Source organism: Giraffa tippelskirchi, chromosome X (assembly GCF_054371585.1).
Source record: "Giraffa tippelskirchi isolate mGirTip1 chromosome X, T2T-mGirTip1v1.2.pri, whole genome shotgun sequence".
NCBI classification, from domain to species: domain Eukaryota; kingdom Metazoa; phylum Chordata; class Mammalia; order Artiodactyla; family Giraffidae; genus Giraffa; species Giraffa tippelskirchi.
Genome location: NC_137289.1, coordinates 20,888,630 through 20,908,971, shown reverse-complemented (window position 1 = coordinate 20,908,971; position 20,342 = coordinate 20,888,630). Strand labels below are relative to the sequence as shown.

The window sequence follows — 20,342 nt, the reverse complement described above, 5'->3', positions numbered from 1 at the left end:
CCACCTTTCTTGGCTTTGGCTTCCTCCTACTCAGCTCAGATGCCATCTCCCCAGGAGAGCATTCTCTGATCCTTACAGGAGCAGGTGGAGCCAAGGGCACACTTCATGCTCCCAGACACTCTTGCTTACCTCAAACATGACATTTCTCACATGGGATGTCTCTCTTCCCTGTTAGACTGAATTCCTTCATACCAGGGGCCTTGCTTTAATTTTCTTGTTACTCACCAGATCTAACTCAGAGGCTGGCACACACTAGGGGCTCTTGAATGTGGGTTATTCCAACATGAAATTGACCAACTTCCTCCTCTGAGCTCCACCAGGAGATTTCATTTTGCAGCTTTTCCCACCAAATCTGCATCTAGCATACTCATTTCATGCAAGGCCACGCGTATTATTTCTTGCTTCATAAAGCCCACTCACACTGTGAGCACGAAACAGTCCCTTTCTCAGGCTTCTCTGAGAACGGGAGCTATGTAGAGCTGAATATCTGAGCGGAGCGGGGCTGGGGCTGATCTTCAGCCACCATCGCTGAAGCTGAGGGTTGCAGTGGCGGGGAGGACAGTGATGGGAAAATTGGGCCCTGGCTGATGGGCACAAAGACACGCTGTTGAAAACCCCTAGTTAAAGCCAAGTCACGAGGTACCTCTAGTGCTGCAAAGGAAGCCGGGCTCAGGGAATATAGTTGGAATCACCGACCCATAGAATTAATGCCAACCTTGAGAGGTCAGAGAATCCAGACACCCTCCCCCCCCCCAACACTCTCCCTCAAGGCAGTCTCACACTGAGCAGAACTCACATCTGGGATTTAATAGCTTCCAGGAAGGCAACATCCCCACCCCCTTCCCCCAAGGACTCAAAACACTCCCCTCTTGCTTGGACCTCTCTCCGCTTGGTTCCATTGTCCAAAACTCCACCAACTTGAAATTCAAGAGGCTTAACCAGGGTCCTGGTTTTAAATGCAAATAGGCCGCAAAGGGTGATAGTTACTGCCTCCTTAGCACCTGGAGAGAGAGCTGAAGACAAGGGGGTTTGATTTTATGTGGGAGGTCTCATTGGAGCTGTGGTCTGGGAAAAGGGGGCCAGCCCACAGAGGGGAGGTGGTTTGGGGGCTTGAAAGGCATTGGGGGGCAGTGGGGGAGGGGTGTCTGGGAGGGAAGTGGGAGGGGGTGTTTTTGCCTATGTGGCAACCTTGCCTAGGGCAAGTGCTGACACAGACCATTCCAGACAGATGAAATCGCTCCTATTTTTAAAGTCCTCCAGACAAGGAGCTGCCGCAGGATTTTTATTATGAATAAAAAAAAATTCTAAAGAGAGAGAGAAACGACAGCAAGACTTTTTCCAACACCAAAGAAACATTTCAGTCATGGGGACCAAATTCCATCATAGACTCCAGTTTCTTTGCCAACAATTTAAGAAACTCAAGATTTTCCTTTTTCCTTCTCATTTTTTTTTCTTTTTTCTTTTTCCATTGGGGTGCTTAATCCTCCACATCAATGCTGCCACATTCCATGTGTTTGTATATTTAAGTGTTTCTGCAGTCACAAAGAATATATAGCCGTTCCTGTAAGGTTTCCAATCCAGGCTGCCTTTTTGCTCCCTTCTGTAAGATTCCATACCATGTTTACAAGAATAAGCACCTGATTCGTCTACCCCTGTATATCTTGCCAACTGGCTCTAAAAGCCGTTGGCATTCGTGCACTCAGAGGCCAGGGGCTCACGTGGCTCAAGTTCTCCACCCACATCTCTGGGAGAGAGGCATTTCCCTTCAACCCTCCATAGTGTACATGGAAATTGGCCAGCCTAGTGGAATGTGTTGCACAATAGGTAAGGTCTTGGTTCTGTCTTAACATGCAGCCTGTACTTTTTTCCAACCAATTCTTCAATCTTTATGTTAATATTTTCTTATAATATCTCTGTTTACAACTTTCCTGTTTTTTCTGGACTTCTGATTCTCTTTTCCATTGCTTGCTCTTGTTTGAACTGACACTTTTCAACATTCTAATCAAGCTCCTTAGGATCTAAATACTTTATTACCGGCCCTCCCACTCAAGAAATAGAAACTCCAATTTTCAACGCTGCCTTACTTTCATCTCCCTTGGATTACAGTAGAGCGGTATTTGCCTTAAGAAAAATCATACACACACACACATATAATATAATTTAAAACTTTTCAGAACATGTATTTATAATCTCCAGTCTACAAACTTGGTCTTAAGCATTGGACACTGATTTCTTGGGGATCCAAACTCATTTTCCCATGCAAACGATACTTATTCAAGTGGTGGTGTCTCTCTCCAAAAAACAGTCTACCAAAGCTTCTTTGCACATAGGGCAAAGAACAGGTGGTTAAACAAGCCTGGACTGTAATCCTGCTCTACCTATCGACTAAGTTTTTTAATTGGGGCAAATCTTTTAGCTCACATCTTCAGGTAACTGAAGACAGAAGGCCTGTGTCTGAGTAGCTGGCATTCTATACAGTGACTGGCAAAGAGTGGACATTAAATAAATGCTTACTGAATAAATAGATGAATAGATCCAAACATTTAACTTGATTCATGTGCATTAGCACAACAGTCCTCTCAAGAGGAAGAACAAGTTAGTCACTATGTGACCTAGGGAAAATTACTGAACCTTCCTCAGCCTCAGTTTACTCATCTGTAAAATGGAGATAATAATAGTATTATTTTACAGAATTGTTGTGTGGATTAATCAAGATAATTCACATGAAGGGCTTAGTATAGTGCCTGGCACATAGCAAGCAGCAAGTAATGTACATAGATAGATAGATAGACAGATAGATAGATAGAAGAGTCTGGAAGAATACATACCAAACTGTTAATAGCATTATTTCTGGAGAGGGGATTAGATTAAAGGGAACCTTACCTTTTTAGTTTCTACATATTTAGATTTTTCTTAAGTAAGCAGGGGCAGTAGAAACTCTTGCTGTTGCTCAGTCTTTAAGTCATGTCTGACTCTTTGCAACTCCCCGGACTGCAGCACGCCAGGCTTCCCTGTCCTTCACTATCTCCCAGAGTTTGCTCAGACTCATGTTCATTGAGTCGATGATGCCATCCAACCATCTTAAATACTTCTGTTGTCCCTTTCTCTTCCTGCCCTCCATCTTTCCCAGCATCAAGTTCTTTCCCAGTGAGTCACCTCTTCGCATCAGGTGGCCAAAGTATTGGAGTTTCAGCTTCAGCATCAGTCCTTCCAATGAATATTCAGGGTTGATTTCCTTTAGGGTTGATCTCCTTGCTGTCCAAGGGACTCTCAATAGTCTTCTCTAGCACCACAATTGGAAAGTCTTAATTCTTTGATGCTCAGCCTTCTTTATGGTCCAACTCTCACATCCATACATAACTACTGGGAAAACCATAGCTTTGACTATAGGGACTTTTGTCGGCAAAGTGATGTCTTTTCTTTTTAATATGCTGTCTAGGTTGGTCATAGCTTTCCTTGCAAGGAGGAAGCATCTTTTAATTTCATGGCTGTAGTCACTGTCCACAGTGATTTTGGAGTCCAAGAAAATAAAATCTGTCACTGCTTCCACTTTTCCCCTTTTATTTGCCATGAAGTGATGGCACTGGATGCCATGATCTTAGTTTTTTGAATGCTGAGTTTTAAGCCAGCTTTTTCACTCTCTTTCACCTTCTTCAAGAGGCTCTTTAGTTTCTCTTCACTTTCTGCTATTAGAGTGGTATCAACCTCTGCATATCTGAGGTTGTTGATATTTTTCCCGGCAATTTTGGTTCCAGCTTGTGATTCATCCAGCTGGCATTTCGCATGATGTACTCTGCATATACGTTAAATAAGCAGGGTGACAATATACAGCCTTGTCGTACTCCTTTCCCAATTTTGAACCAGTCCTTTGTTCCATGTAAGGTTCTAGCTGCTTCTTGACCTGCATACAGATTTCTCAGGAGACAGGTAAGGAGGTCTGGTATTTCCATCTCTTTAAGAATTTTCCGCAGTTTGTTGTGATCCACACAGTCAAAGGCTTTAACATAGTCAATGAAGCAGTTGTTTTTCTGGAATTCCCTTCCTTTCTCTATGATTGAACAAATGTTGGCAATTTGATCTCTGGTTCCTCTGCCTTTTCTAAACCCAGCTTGTACATTTGGAAGTTCTGAGTTCACATATTGTTGAAGCCTAGCTTGAAGGATTTTGACCATAACCTTACTAGCATGTGAAATGAGCACAAATGTTGGGTAGTTTGAACATTCTTTGGCGCTGTTGTGCTTTAGGATCGAAGAAACTCTCTTAATAAACTTTCACTCAACAATGCATAGAAGATGCTTTCTGTTCCCCCTTTAAAACATTGACAAATGCTTTTGTCATAATGAAAGATCGTGGCTAGTAGGCTACTCTGATATGACTTTGTACTTCTATATCCATTGACTGAGTCTCAGGCTTACTAATAATTATTTTCTTGAATATATTTTTGACAATTCTACTTATATTGTAATTACACAATTTAATTAAATTGTATGTATATCACAAGAATTAGGATCACAATAACAAAAGGGGTTTCTATGAAAACTACGTTGATCACTTTGCAAAAAAAAATCAGTAAGGGGGGAATTCTCCCAAATATGCTGTCAAATTAGTTTGGGGTATGACAGCAGTAAAATATTGGGGAATAAAAATCTGGAAGGATTCTGTACTCAAATTTTTCTATGTTAAATGATGCATTATGAGTGGGTGTCAGAGAAGAAAAATGGAAACACCAATCAGAAGCCCTTACTCAAAAACCCTTGACTCTGCATCAAAAACTTGGCATATGAATATAAATATATATGTTTTATGTCAAACTAAAAAGTTTAAGGTGTTTGTGTGCAAATATACATACTTATTGTGATTCTTGCTTTGGCATATTTAATCAGTTAACTGACCAACAACCACCTTTGACCACATTAGATAACAGATTCTATCTAATGTACCCACATATTGATTGTTTACTTCAAAAGAATATAGGCTATACAATTAAGGCTTCAGAGAAGGATAAACTGGAACAAAATACAGCCTATTATTAACAGTAGCATAATAGGTCATTTAAATGTTTCCTTATACTTGTTATATTTTCCAGAGAAATACAATACACATTATACACAATGCCATACAAAGAGTTTTATAGATGCTTCTCCTGTTTCCAATGCTGATTCCCACATTCAAAATACTTCTCATGCTCCCCTCAGGAAATGTTCTTGAAGTCACAGAAAATAATCACTCACTCTTCTGACTTCATGGTTATGCCTCATTTTTTAATCCCAAAATATGACCGTACTAGTTCCAGCAGCTATAACAAAACAGCACAGTCTGGGAGGCTTAGACAATGGGGATTTATTTCTCCTCACAGTTCTAGAGGCTGGAAGTCTGAGATCAGGGTGCCAGCTTGGTCAGGTTGTGGTGAGACCTCTTTTTCTGATTTGCAGATGGTTGCCTTCTGTGTCCTCACTTGACAGAGACAGAGACAGAGAGAGACCTGTCTCTTCCTCTTTCTATAAAGCCATCAATCCTATCAGATTAGGGCCCCACCTTTATGACTTCATTTAAACTTAATTACTTCCTAAAAGCCTCATCTCAAAATACAGTCACCTTAGTCACATGGGGATCAGGGTTAGCTGTTCAACACATGAATCAAGATTGCCAGGAGAAATATCAATAACCTCAGATATGCAGATGACACCACCTTATGGCAGAAAGTGAAGAGGAACTAAAGAGCCTCTTAATGAAAGTGAAAGAGGAGAGTGAAAAAGCTGGCTTAAAACTCAACATTCAAAAAACAAAGATCATGGCACCCAGTCCCATCACTTCATGGTAAATAGATGGGGAAACAGTGCCAGACTTTATTTCTTGGGCTCCAAAGTCACTGCAGATGGTGACTGCAGCCATGAAATTAAAAGATGCTTGGTCCTTGGCAGAAAAGCTATAACTAACCTAGACAGCATATTAAAAAGCAGAGACATTGCTGACAAAGATCCATGTAGTCAAAGCTATGGTTTTTCCAGTAGTCATGTATGGATGTGAGAGTTGGACCATAAAGAAAGTTGAGCACTGAAGAACTGATACTTTTGAACTGTGGTGTTGGAGAAGACTCTTGGGTTGAGAAGACTCGTTGGACTGCAAGGAGATCAAACCAGTCAATCCTAAAGGAAATCCATCCTGAATGTTCATTGGAAGGACTGATGCTGAAGCTAAAGCTTCAATACTTTGGTCACCTGATGTGAAGAACTGACTCACTAGAAAAGACCCTGATGCTGGGAAAAATGGAAGGCAGGAGGAGAAGGGGACAACAGAGGATGAGATAGTTGGATGGCATCACCAACTTGATGGACATGCGTTTGAGCAAGCGCTGGGAGTTGGTGATGGACAGGGAAGCCTGGCATGCTGCAGTCCATGGGGTTGCAAAGAGTCAGACACAACTGACCGACTCTACTGAACTGAACTGAAAGTGACAGTGTTAGTTGCTCAGTTGTGTCCGATTCTTTGCAATCCCATGGTCAGTTCATGGAATTCTCCAGGTAAGAATACTGGAGTGGGCTGACATTTTCTTCTCCAGGAGGTCTTCCCAACCCAGGGATCGAACCTGGGTCTCCCATATTGTAGGCAGATTCTTTACCATCTGAGCTACCAGGGAAGCCCTGAACTGAACTGAACTGATATGAATCTGGTGGGGGGGACATATTTCAGTCCATAACAATGATCCAACTTGATAACCCACTTTCGTTACCATACTTGCCCTTTATGACTTTGTACTCTTTCCAAACATTAAATCCACTCTCAACTTATGAAGATCTGTGAGTCATTTTGGAAAGAAGGCCAAAAAGGAGTTCCAAAAATGTCCTGAATATCTGCATATAGGAGGAGGCAGCATGCCATGGTGGGCAGCACAAGAATGTGGCCCCTGAAGCCAGACACACCTGGATCTAGGTCTGACCCTCTTCCTGTTAGAGGGGTGACCTTGGGCAGACTATTTAATCTCTCTGAGCCTTCACTTCCTCAGTTGCGAAACAGTACTGCCAGAAATCAAACACAAAAGGGCCACATATTATATGATTCTATTTATATGAAATGTCTAGAACAGGCAAATCCATAGAGACAGATTGGTGGTTGCCAAGGACTGAGAGAGGGGAACAGGGAGTGACTACTAATTAGTTTGGGGTTTTCTTTTGGGAAGGATGATAATATTCTGGGATTAGATGGTTGTGATGGTTGTATAACACACTGAATATATTAAAAACCACTGAATTTTACAGGGTGAATTTTCTGGCCATTGCATCTTCATGTTAAAGAAGGATCATAACAAGCATCTATTGATGATGAAACTATTCATGTCAACTACCTTATATAATATCTGGTCCAAAGGAAGAGCTCAAGAAATGTTGACTGTTTACAGGTTGACTATGTAATTTATCATCCAAATTGGAACACTTTGGAGGGTTGATGGGGCACTAGTAATTATTATATTGTCACAACAGGTGTAAACCAGGACTGGACAAACACTGTCCTAGGCAAATTCTGAGGGATGGTCACCTAGCTATTTGCATTTGGACAGGTTTGGGTCTGTTTTGACGAGGGCAGCATTTATTTGAATATTCAAGATCAGGAATGTTAAGAATCACAGACATGACTATTACTTTACCCACAAAGACACCCATGTCTGATGATCATTCCTCCAGTAGCAAGTGAATGAGTTGCCTTTCAGTCATTTTCACCCTGATTCCACATTTTTATAGGTACAGCTCAACCATAACAACCACACAAAAAGCCAGGGACAGAGAGAACTGCCTCACCAGTCTTAACCTTTTCGCTACTAAACACTTTGAAAGTCAACCCCTCACCTCTCCTTGAGCTTGTTTTTCTCCATTCTTGGTTGTCTGTTTTTGCTCCTTTTGTCTCCCTGTTGTAATTTCCCCCAGCCGAGACTCCAGGCTTACTTTTGATGCATTCGCCCTTTTCCTGCTCCATATGCCTGTACTCTTTTGTGACCCTTTTCTACTACTCCTTCAGTTCAACACACCTCACTGAGTGCCTGTTCTGTGCCAGGTACTTTCCTGGACTCCAGGGATACTGACTGAGGTGAACAAGATCCAGGCATTACCACCAAGGAATACATAGGCTGGCAGGCAAGGCAGGCGCATCAGCAGGTGATCGCTGTGATTGGGGCTCATCAAGGATGTATGCAGGGGGTAATGTGACATCACACCTAGAAGGTAGCTAACCCAGAGCAGCGGGTGAGGGGGTAGCATAATGGATTCTTCACAGAGGGGACACTTAATCCAAAACAGGAAGCAAGAGTTGGAGTTAGCTAGGTGAAGAGGAGGGTGAGAGAAGGCTGTCAGAGGCAGAAGAGATTAGAAAACCTGCTGTGAACAATGAGGCTGTTAGCAGTGTGGCATTCCTAAAGGAGCAAGGGAGGTACAGGGACTGAGGAAGTGAGCAGGAACCTCACCAAGACCGGCTCCTTGGGTCAGGTGAAGCCGTATACCTGAAGGCGGGGCTCGGGTGGAGTAGCTGAATGAATTTCAACAGGGGATTGATAGGGTCAGAGTTCTGTTTTGGAAACACCGTCCTGGCAGTAGTTAGGGCAGAGCGTCCCAAACAGGAAAGTGCATATGAATCACCTGCAGCTCTTGTTAAAAACGCAGATTCAGATTCAGTAAGTGTGGGTGGGGCCTGAGAAACTACGTTTCTCACAAACTCCCAGGGGAGACCAATGCTGCAGGTGTGAGGACTATCCTTGGAGGAACGAAAGTGGAAGGAGTGGATGGAGGAGGGGGCAAAACCAGTGACGAGTCAACCAGGCAGGGCTACTGCAGCAGTTCAGGTGGAGAAGTTGGTCGCATGGACTAGGGCAGTGATTGTGAGATGAGAAAGAGGCGAGATGGGAGACATGTGTCCAGGGTAATAAGTGCAGTTGAAGCTGGAAGGTCACAGAGAGGGAGAGGCCTGCATATCCAGGTGCTCTCTTTGCTGGCTCCCCTTTTGCCTTTAGGCAGAGTCAGGGTTTGCCTATTTGTTCGTTTACTAACTGGCTCACCAACCACATGTGCAACAAGGACAGCATGAGAAGGCTCAACTGGCAGTGAGAAGCATCCTTACAAAATGATAACTTTACAACGTGACATGATAAGCTGGGCTTCACTTGCCTCACTCCCTTTCCACCATCCCTTGTTAATGCATTCTTCCCTTACCCACCTCTTTGAGAGGAGGGATGCTGGGAACATTCCTCACCCATGACGACATGCTTGAGCCTCTCCTTTGACACTTCCTACCCTTTGGAAAGAAAACCACAGCTTGTCAGATCAAGAGCTTCCTGCTGACATAAACATATAAATTATCTTTTTGACACCCCATCTCTGATGTGTTCCTGGATTCCTTTTAGAGTCACCTACCTGGAAATTACTTTCAGTCTTTTATGGTGCAGCTGAGAGCTTTGCCATGTATTATCCCATTGGCAACTTACCCCAATCACCCCCCTCTGGCGCTGGCCCAGAGTCAGTTTATCCAGAAGCCTAAGCACATTGCCACTCAGCATCTTTATGGAGACAATAGTGAACTAGTCCCTTCCAGCCACCCTGATGGCTAATTTCCATCTCTCCTTTTGCTCTGCACATTCTGAATCCTGAATGGCATTTTGGAGCTCAGAATCAAGTGAAGTTGTCCAGTGAGAAGATCTGACTTGTGCTGAGCAGAATAGTAAATTTGGCAATGTTTCTGCATTTTGGTACGATTTAGTGAATTCCCAGGCAAAATCTGTTTTCAGTGATTCTGATTTAATTTCAGCGATATAAAGAAATCGTGTTCTGCATCTAGGTCTACATTCCCTCACCTCCATCCAGCTCGCTATTTATAAGCAACAATAGGCATGCACCTCCTTTACAGAGTTTGTACCCTTCCCAAGGAAGGTAAGTCTTTCTCCTTTCCTATTATCTGCAGGCTACATCCAGAAACCTCAGAACCCTTTAGGAGTTAAACCCTGGGACTGCTCCTTTCAAAGGGCTGTTTCACTTTTCATTTAAAATGCAAATATTCTGACATTGCAACAAGCAACAGAAAAATGAAACCCATATCATATACATCTACCAATACAGTCAGACGCAACCAGTTTTCTAAAAATGAAGTTGAACAGATTTTCCAAACTTACACTGTGTAAACCACCCGGGGAACTAGGAAACAGAGCTCCTTCGGGGCAGGGCAGAAGAAATTATTGGCCAAGCTATAACCTTCCTGGAGGGTTGAACTCCTGGTAAAAAGAGAACTGCTGAGAATGGTGAGAGGCTAATTACCAGGTAGCTGCAGTTCATTCTAAAATGGAGCCCTCTCTGCAGGCAGTCTAGTTTTTCAGCATCTGGTGGAGAGCAAAGTGCAGTCAGACACATCAAAGAACAAAGAATAAGTAGGAAGTCATCGGAGGCCCTTTCCCCAGAGCCCAGAGGACTCAGCAATAAACCCTGGAGGGAAGCACAGTTTAAATGGGAACTTAAGATTTCCTGATGGTGGTAAGCAGAGAGAACAAGCCCTGTAGTTGTGTGTGCACATGTGAAATTCACACCAAATTACAACTGGTTTTTATTTTATTTCTGAAAACATAAAGCAGTTCAAAGTACTGCCTGTGTGATCGATGGAAGGTTTAAAGTTGCTTGAGATTAACTGCTCAGAAAGATTTCCGGCCCACGTGGCTATCCTAGGGGGGTCCTAGAAGCATCAACCTGAGCAGCTGCCTGATCACTACTCTCTTTTTTTTCTATTGAAGTGTAGCTGATTTACGATGTTGTGTTAATTTCTGCAGTTCTCTGAAGTGATTCAGTTATACCTGTATACCACCCTCTTTACCTGCAGCCATGTTGATACTGACTAAATGTGTTCAGAAGGGAACTCTGGAATCAGAGAGCTCATCTAGGCCCTGATAGATGATACTACCTAGCAGACACCCTTTTCAAGCTCTAAGGGAATGATGTGTCACTGCCTGAGGCTTTAGGTTGGCCTGGCAGTGACCTGGACATGTTGCATCTGATTCATACTCTTTGCTGGATGGTGTCTAAGAGACTCTCATTGCTCAGGATTACTCTTCATACAAAGGAAAGGGAAAAAAAAACAAGATTACCTCCCTAATAGCAATCTTGCCCCCACTCCTGGGACATTGAAATTACTGTGCCTATATTGGAAAGGCTGTTCAAAAGTGACAGTGTAATAATAGCATTCTCAAGACAGTGCTTCCAAGTCCTGTCGAAATTACTAGCTACTCGGATAATTAAAACAATTATAATTGTTTGTTTCCACGTAATGCTTTAGCACTAAATCCACGTGCTGTGCGTGATGCACAACCGGATTCCAAATAGTAGTTTGAATTTTCTTTTAAACGTCAGGTTGATAAAACATTCTGTGCCTATCTAACAATCTGAGACATTCAGGACACAACAGAGATCATTTGATGTCACATAATCCGGGCCTTTCCTTTTAACAAGTGGGGAGACTGAGATCTAGACGAGGGAAGAGACTTGTCCAAAGGTCTTCCAGCAGGTTAATAGCAGATCTGGGATTGGAACCCAGGTCTTCTGGCCTCCAGTAATGGTCTCATTTCATTACACCAGATGTCTTTACTTAAATACAAAGGGAAAACTAATGTCTAGGTGTATGAAGGACAAGAAAGAGACGAACACCTAAACTTGTCCCTTTGAGTCACTCTTTCCTTTCATGTTTACTGTTTTTTTTCTTTATCATCTTTTCTCACCTTCTAACTGTAGTGCTAATTCACTTCTCTCTCCTTCTGCTTATTACTCCAATGTTTCTCCCTCTTTAGTTTCCCTTTCCTTGATTGTTCTACATTCCTGCCTCTTCTTTCTAGAATCAGTTTTGCTTCATTTATAAAGTGTTCACTATGTTGCCCAGCAAGACTGTGAGCACATTGGAGGCCATTCTGTTCTGACAGGTTGTGAATTTCACAGAAACCCTATAAAGAACCCATTAAAGAATAATAATGCCTATTAAAAGGGCTACTTAATAGGAGGCCATGAAACCCAATGTATCAGGGTAACTGTAGTGAATCTGTGTTGGCTGAACAGAAAATCTTTTAGAAAAATATTTCAGAAACTATCCCAAGTTAAATTGGATCAAGAGACACATGTGGAGCTTAGGATTTCATAAGAAAGTAATATTTCAATGTATAAAATATACACCAAAAGGTTAAAAGTCTGGATGATGAGATTATCCTTGCATTTTATTTTCTTCTTTTTGCTTACCAGAATATTCTAATGAGTTTATATTCTATCATATAATGGAAGCTGGATTTGAAAATTGGAAAAAAAAAACCCTTGAGAAAGGCAAATACCATATGATATCACTTATTGTGGAATCTAAACTATGACACAAATGAAACTATCTGTGCAACAGAAACAGACTCTAGGATGTAGAGAACAGACTTGTGGTTGCCAAGGGGAAGGGGGTAGGGGGAGGGATGGAGTGGGAGGTTGAGGTTAGCAGAAGTAAGCTTTTATATATAGAATGGATAAACAACAAGGTCCTACTGTATAGCACAGGGAACTGTATTCAGCATCTTATGATAAACCATGATGGAAAAGAATATTAAAAAAGAGTATATGTATACCTGAATCACTTTGCTTGCTGTACAGTGGTAATTAATACAACATTGTAAATCAACTACACTTCAATTTTAAAAAAGAACCTAAGCATCAAATTTTGAAAAAAAATGCACCTCTAAAGGACTTTTGAGCAGCACAATGAGTGGTCATGTGAGCCTTCACTCAGGCTAATCTGCCTGTCTGAGTGTCTCATTCTCCCACCCTTTCAACACCCCCACGGTTAGCCAGGTGTGTGTGCTTGTCAACACCTGTGGACTAGGTTAAGGGACCAGCTCTACCCCACAGCAAGAAGTCTACAAGAGGCGGACACTCAATTTGGCTTCTTGCCAAGCTCCACTCTTGCAGAAGTCACTTAGGACCTGTGATTTCACTCCTCTTTCCCTACGCAGACATCTGCCTGAGTTCTTGATCCTTGTTCACATAGTCTCTACTTGGGTTCCCGCTATTTGGTGCTGACTTGGACCGACGATGGCCAGACTCCACTCAGCTCTGTTCTCCCCTTAACTGGTCACCACCTCTGCTGTGCACACCATAGGTGCTTCATGAACTGTGGTTTAGCAATATAACTTAATTCCTGGGTGTGCATGGAGCCTTTTACCCCTTTCTTCCCAGATACCGTGGCATACAGTCATGCAAGTCCTGAGTGCTAACTCACTCCTGTGGGCCTTAGGGTAACCTGGGCTCTATAACCCAAAGCCTAAGAGTCACACACATCTCTCAGCCTGGCTTAGTCTGGGGCTGATGGATCCCAGGTTTACAGAACTCTGACATCCTCTCTCCCTCCACAGGGCTACTTCAATATGGCCGATCTATGGTTAGGGTGTGTAACTCAGAACAGTTGTCTGCGATTCTCTAACTGTACTGAGGGGCAAGGATAACCAAGCCCAGAGAAATTTTAATTCATATGTTTTACTAAATACTGCATATCAAAAATTCTAATGTAGAAAACAGAAACAGAAGGCCTGGTATAATGTGCAAAATGTAGAACTGTGGGCACTGGAGAAGGGCGGAGTGGCAGGAATTGTGACTTACTAGCCATCTTCAGTGGGAAATTGGTTCCAAGAGCTACTAACCTTTGTGTCTTAAAATTAGTTGCACATTCCCAGTGCCAGTTTTCCAATACCTTTCTCCTTTAATTGCTTAGGTGGAATTATTTGTGCAGAAGGATCTGGTTAAACTGACTCATTGCTATTTATAAATCAAAACCAAAGATAGTCCTCTTTTCTGAATGTTGAATTTGATGTTTGCTTGTCCCAGCTTACGAGGCTCTAATCAACATTCCTCCAAATACAAAAATGAACAAACATGTTCATGATGGCACCCACAGACAGACTTGGGGAGCCTTTGTAGGCTATTAGGGGTGGAGTAAACCTCTCCTTTGTTGAACCTTGGGAGAGCCTGATCAGGGCATTTCTCATCTCTGGCAACCCCATTTCAGTCAGTGAGGGCTTACTGGGACCACACAGTTTTACTTGGGTGTAGGGCTGGTCCAGGGAAACTTTGTAATAGTAATACACGCATTGTTTGTGCCACATCCCCCTTGACTTGAGACTTGACTTCCTAGAATGTCTTATTAGCTAACTGATACTTTATTAACTAACTCATTGGAGCAAGGATTAGCTGCCTGGTGCTATAAATAAGAGAATTCATTCTTCATTGCTTCAACAGATAGTTATTGAGCATCTACTATGGACACGACTGAGTGACTTCCCTTTCACTTTTCCCTTTCACGCATTGGAGAAGGAAATGGCAACCCACTCCAATGTTCTTGCCTGGAGAATCCCAGGGACAGAGGAGCCTGGTAGGCTGCCGTCTATGGGGTCACACAGAGTCGGACATGACTGAAGTGACTTAGCAGCAGCAGCAGCATGTATCAGGTTAACTATACTACAGACCACATAAACTGTCACTGATGTCACTGAATCAGAAGAACCTATTGTGTCCTTTTGGGTGCATAGCTCCCACTCCACATTGAGCCCCAAAGAGTGACCTATCTTTTTTGGCCTCATGCAATTCGCAGATGCTCTATACCTTATCTTTCTAACCCCGTCCATGTCTCTGATCCGTTTCCATTGTGCATCTGTCCCCTGAAAGCTCCCCAACAGCTCTCACGAGTCCTCTTCACCCAAAGTCAGTTTTTCCCTGAAACAGCCAATTCTGTTATCTGCATTACCACTCCCAACGCACACAAGAGCTAGCTGCTAAAATGTGAAATGCCGAGATGACTCCAAAACAGTGGCTTTTGAAAAACAAGCCTTAAAGAGCTTATAGTGGTCCAGTGCCTGGGCTCTTAACTCACAGTGCCTCATTCAAATCCTGTTTCTACCACTTACTACTCTGTGACTTTGGGCAAGTTACTTCATTTCTCTGCCCAGTTTGCTAATCTGTCAAATGGGGATAGTGATGGCACCTACTTCACTGAGGATTTCAATGAATTAGTACATGTGAAATTTATATTAGTGCCTGTGTGCTCACTCAGTCATGTCCAACTCTTTGCGACCCCATGGACTGTAACCCACCAGGCTCCTCTGTCCACTGAATTTCCCAGGCAAGGATACTGGAGTGAGTTGCCATGCACTCCTCCAGGGGATCTTCCCAACCCAAGGATCAAACTCAAATCTCCAGCATCTCCTGCATTGCAGGCAGATTCTTTACTGCTGAGCCATGGGCAAAGCCCCATATTAGTGCTTAGTAAATGATAAACATTCTTTTGATATATGTTAGCTATTATTGTTGCTGTTTAGGTTGGAAAGAAATTGAGTAGTAATTGTGGGATAGTGGGCAATGGAGTTGATATTTGAGAACAAGCACCATTTTGAGAGGCGCCTCTATTTTGACTGCTTATATGGCAGCCATTTTTAAGTGAAATTTCTTTCACTGTTTTGTTTCTGAGCTTTTACCCTCATTCAGAAAGTTAAGTATGCTCATTGAAAAATCAGGGTGAAAAAGAAACAGAAAAGCAAGAAGAATTAAAGTGCTTATAATCCCATCCATCAAGATACAGACAGTATTAGGACCTTAGGGTAAAGCTTTATTGAGGTAAAGAATTATTGAGATAATTCTCAATGCACAGCCACATTTTGAGTGACCAATTTTTTTTTAAAAACTTAGTATTATATTATTTACATTATCATTTGTTAGGGTATGGGAAACTACCTTATGGGACATGTAAATTGTTTTCTCCTTTGAGCTACTGCAGGCAACACTAAGATAAACAGCTTAGTACACAAAGATGTACATCCATCTTTGTACACAACCTTAATCATTTCCTTAGGATAAGTTTTTCCCAAAATTGAACCCCTTAGCCTATTTAGGTTGTACTGCCAGTTGTTTGAGACTTTTAATTAAATACTAAGATGTTTTATTTCTGTGTAAAATCAGAATTAAATACTGAAATACAGACAAATATTGTGGAAAAGATTCATGACAGTGATGGGCCTTGCTTGGGAAAGCAACGAAAAGTTTTTCCTACTGGATATCAGAAGCCTGGAGGCAGCAGGCTGTAGGGGAAATAGTTGGGGGCTCTCCTGACTCAAGTACTTGCTTGCAGTTGTTTGACCATGGACTCATAGTTAGCCTTGCTGAACCTTAATTTCTTCATAAGGAAAAATTCCTTTTATGTCTTGGCCCATGCTTATCTCTCCCATCTCATGGCTCAGTCTCTCAACTCGCTTATAGCACTCTCTGTCCTCAGTTTTAAGATCTGATCAGACTGAGCATCTCCACAGACCTTTCCCTATAACTCTACCTTTGTCTGGACCAACCTTCAACTTTGCTCCCTTCCATTCCCCTAACATGTCTAAATAATTAGTACCTGTCACTAGGGCCCAGGTTAGACATCATCTCCCTCAAAAAAAGCTGTCTAACTATTCCCTCAACACACTTCATTCTGGGTTAGGTGCCCCTCTCCTGTTATGCCATTAAAACACTCTTTGCCACTGTCATTTGTATACATCGCACTGTAGCGTACATGATTTTATGTTCTGATTCTTCCACTAGACTATGAGGTCTTTGAGGTCAGGTACTATTTCTTATTTTTCTTTGCATCCTCATTAGCCAACCCAGTGTATGGAAGCAGTGAGGGCTCATAGGAACTTGTTAAATGAGTGATGAATGAATGAAGCAAGGTAGTCATACCTATTTAACACACTTATTAACTAATGATTGTATGAAATAATGTAACTGGAAATTCCTGGAGTGGAGGTAAGAAAATGGTATCTCATAGCGATAAAAGTAATTGACAGTAACTTTGTGACCGATCTTGTGAAATCATTTAAAATATTCTGAGTGTGAATTTCTGGAGAACTTTTGTCTTTGCTTAAGTCTGTTGAAAGGTGAATTTTGTCATCATAGAAGGAATCTCAGAGGACAAAGGACCTTTTGTTTAAGATAGCTAAGCCCAGCGATTAGTGGTAAGGCGCCATGCCTAAGTGCTTCCAGGGCCTGGGGTCAGCTCGCCCAGACAGACCTCCCCTCTCTGGCCCCACACCTTGGACCCAGAAGTCAAGGAGGAATTGGGTAAGGAGAAAGACGGGGAATAAAGAAAAGAAGGCTGCAATAAGATTCTGTGGGGGTAATAATTGTAGCTTTTGCACAGCAGCTGTGTTTAGAACAGACAAGCTATACAACAGAGTTCAACAGCCCCCAGACTAGCGCTGCCCTGGACGCCTGTCACTTTCCATTCTTCCCGAGCTCTGCAACCTTCAGCAGATCTTTCCTGTGATGCCTTGTCCTGGCACCTCATTGGCCAATTCCTCCCTACCTCCTGTGGTGCCAGTGTTCTGTTCAGGGTGGATCTCTCCGCAGTAGAACTGGTCTAACCAAATGTTTTTCCACTTCTGACAGTCTGGCACACGACTACTTAGTGGCACCCAGAATCCCAAAGGCCAGCCTTGCTCTCTGCTGCTGGGATAACATGCTCCAGGTCCTTTTAGGAAATTGCTGGGTCAGTCCAGCCACCTCTTGGGTAGTTCTGCCCCTCAAGTCAAGCCCTTTTGACCCAAGACACTGGACTCAGCTCAGCCAGTTTAAAGAATTTCTCAGTCTCTGTTGCAGTGGGACTTCACTGTCTTAAACCACAAGCTCCGGCTAAGCTCTTATTACTGTAATATATTGTATTTGTGACAGGTCAAATAAGGATGCAAATACAGAGTAAATGACGTTTAATAAAAAGAGAGAAACGTGTTTTGGGATGGACATGACACACTGCTATATTTAAAATGGATAACCAACAAGAACCTACTGTATAGCACAGGGAACTCTGCCTCATGTTATGTGGCAGACTGGATGGGAGCGGGGTTTGAGGGAGAATGGATATATATGTATATGTATGGCTGAGTCCTTTTACTGTTTGCTTGAAACTATCACAATATTGTTAATTGGCTGTACCCCAATACAAAATAAAAAATTTAAATTAAAAAAAAAGAGATAGGGAGAGAAACTCCTATACAATCCAGAAGAATCTTGCCCTCAAGCAAGTTTCACTGGGAGAGAAGCTCTGCAGAGAGCTCTAGCTCCAGGGCAGGGAGCCTCAGCTGAAGGGGTGGCAAGGCCCCAACTACCTGAAACTCTTGACAGAGATTCCCATGAGTGCAGACTTGAACTAAGACCCAACTGCCTCCCACCCAGCTCCAAAGACAGTTCCCCAGTCCCCACCCCCAGCACCTTGAATGTTCTTGGCTTCAGACTCCTTCTTCCTGTCAGCTGTGGGGTTGGGAAGAGAAAGGGCATGAGAGGGATGGAGTAAAGGAAGGCTTGAGTCCAGGCCTATTCTCTGAGCTCAAGCATCAGGAGGGCAGCCTGGCAGCCAGATGACCATGGAAGATATAAGGCCCTTAGAAGGGTATGACAGGCGACACCTAAACCACATTTGGCCCACTGCTCCATCTGGCCACTGGCCAGATAAAGAACAAGCACTTTCTTTCTTTCTCAGTTCAATTTATTCTCTGAATCAACAAACCTTAGGCTGTGAGGGGCAAAGCAAACCCAGGAATTTAAACAAAGGCATTCATCAGACAGGGTGGGCCCCCTGCAATGACAGACAAATCCCTGGCAAAGAAATGGCCAACATTGGCTAGCCTTGGACATTATGATTCCGGGATGTTTCTTTTCTGATGTGGTTCAGAAGCTCCTTTGCTTGGAGTACTTTGCACAGGCAGAGGGGTGGGGATGAGTTGATATGGTCAGTCTGTTGGTCAGTCTGTCTTCCCACAGTGATTGAGCACCTAGTGTGGGGCAGACTGCTTGGAACTGGAGGATATGTTATCATGTCCTAGAAAACCAGGAAGCTTCACAACACATTATAGCGATCCCTCAAGTCACAAGCCCACTACCAAACCAATGACCAGTCAGGGTTTTTAATTTTTTTGCAAAGTGTGAATTTATTCCATAAATGTGTGTTTTATATACATGTTATAATTCACAATACAAACCTAAAGTTTTAAATGCATAATTTTAAACAATTTTTTTTTATTTTTTAACAAATCAAAGTAGAGTTGACTTACAATGTTATGTTAGTTTCAGGTATATAGCAAAGTGATTCAGTTATATATATGTGTGTATTCTTTTTCAGATTCTTTTTCATTATAGGTTATTACAAGATATTGAATATAGCTCCCTGTGCTTTACAGTAAGTCCTCATTGGTTATCTATTTTATATATAGTAGTGTGTATATGTGAATCCCAAACTCCTAATTTATCCCTCCCCTCTTCTTTCCCCTTTGGTGCAAGGAGATCAAACCAGTCAATCCTAAAGGAAATCAGTCCTGAATATTCATTGGAAGGACTGATGCTGAAGCTGAAACTCTAATACTTTGGCCACCTGATGCGAAGAACTGACTCATTGGAAAAGACCCTGATGCTGGGAAAGATTGAAGGCAGTAGGAGAAGGGGATGACAGAGGATAAGATGGTTGGATGGCATCACCAACTCAATGGACATGAGTTTGAGCAAGCTCCTGGAGTTGGTGATGGACAGGGAGGCCTGGCGTGCTGTAGTCCATGGGGTCGCAAAGAGCTGGACACAACTGAGTGACTGAACTGAACAGAACTGAACCGTAAACTTGTTTTCTATGTCTGTGAATTTGTTTCTGTTCAGCTAGGTTTTGAAACTAGGCAGACTAGGGCTTGAACCCCAGCTCACTCATTAATTGAAACAGTAATGTAACTTGGATAACTCAACCTCTCTGCACCATGGTTTACATGCCTGTAAAATAAAGATAAAAACAATATTTTAGGCCTCATCAGCTTGGGATATTGCTGCTTGGACATAAGCATCAGGAATGTGTGTTTACCACCTAAATTTGGAGCTAAATTCCATAAAGCATCAGAATAGCAAACACCTTTATAGTGCTTAGTAGTCCTGTTCTAAGTGTTTCACATATTAATTCATTTAATCTTTCTAAAAATCTTATAGAGTGGATACTAATACTATTTCCATTTTACAGATGAGAAAGCCCAGGACACAGACAGGTAATGGAACTACCCTAGATACTGACACTCATTTGATTTTTTTCCCACTCAGTTGATTTGTGTGAACATTACATGAAATAGTGCATGAAAAATTCACCTAGAACATATGCTATTAATAAATACTATCGATGATTATTAGTCAGTAGTATTATCACTATCATTATTATTAACTGTGTTAGTGTTACTATGAGTAGTTACCACAGAGTAATTAAAAATGTAGTTAAACAGACTGGCCTAGAGGCCAAGATGGTGGAGTAGAAAGACCTTGAGC

The 20,342-nt window shown here is 42.3% G+C and overlaps 1 protein-coding gene across 1 annotated transcript in view; it reads right to left on the bottom strand.

The window, feature by feature from the left end:
• Window positions 1-9,538, bottom strand: part of FRMD7 (FERM domain containing 7) — a 38,026-nt gene extending 28,488 nt beyond the window's left edge. The window contains exon 1 of the mRNA XM_081564017.1: window positions 9,467-9,538. Within this exon, the coding sequence (XP_081420143.1) occupies window positions 9,467-9,538 (72 nt within the window). The remainder of the gene's footprint in view (window positions 1-9,466) is intronic.
• Window positions 9,539-20,342: the final 10,804 nt, after the last annotated feature.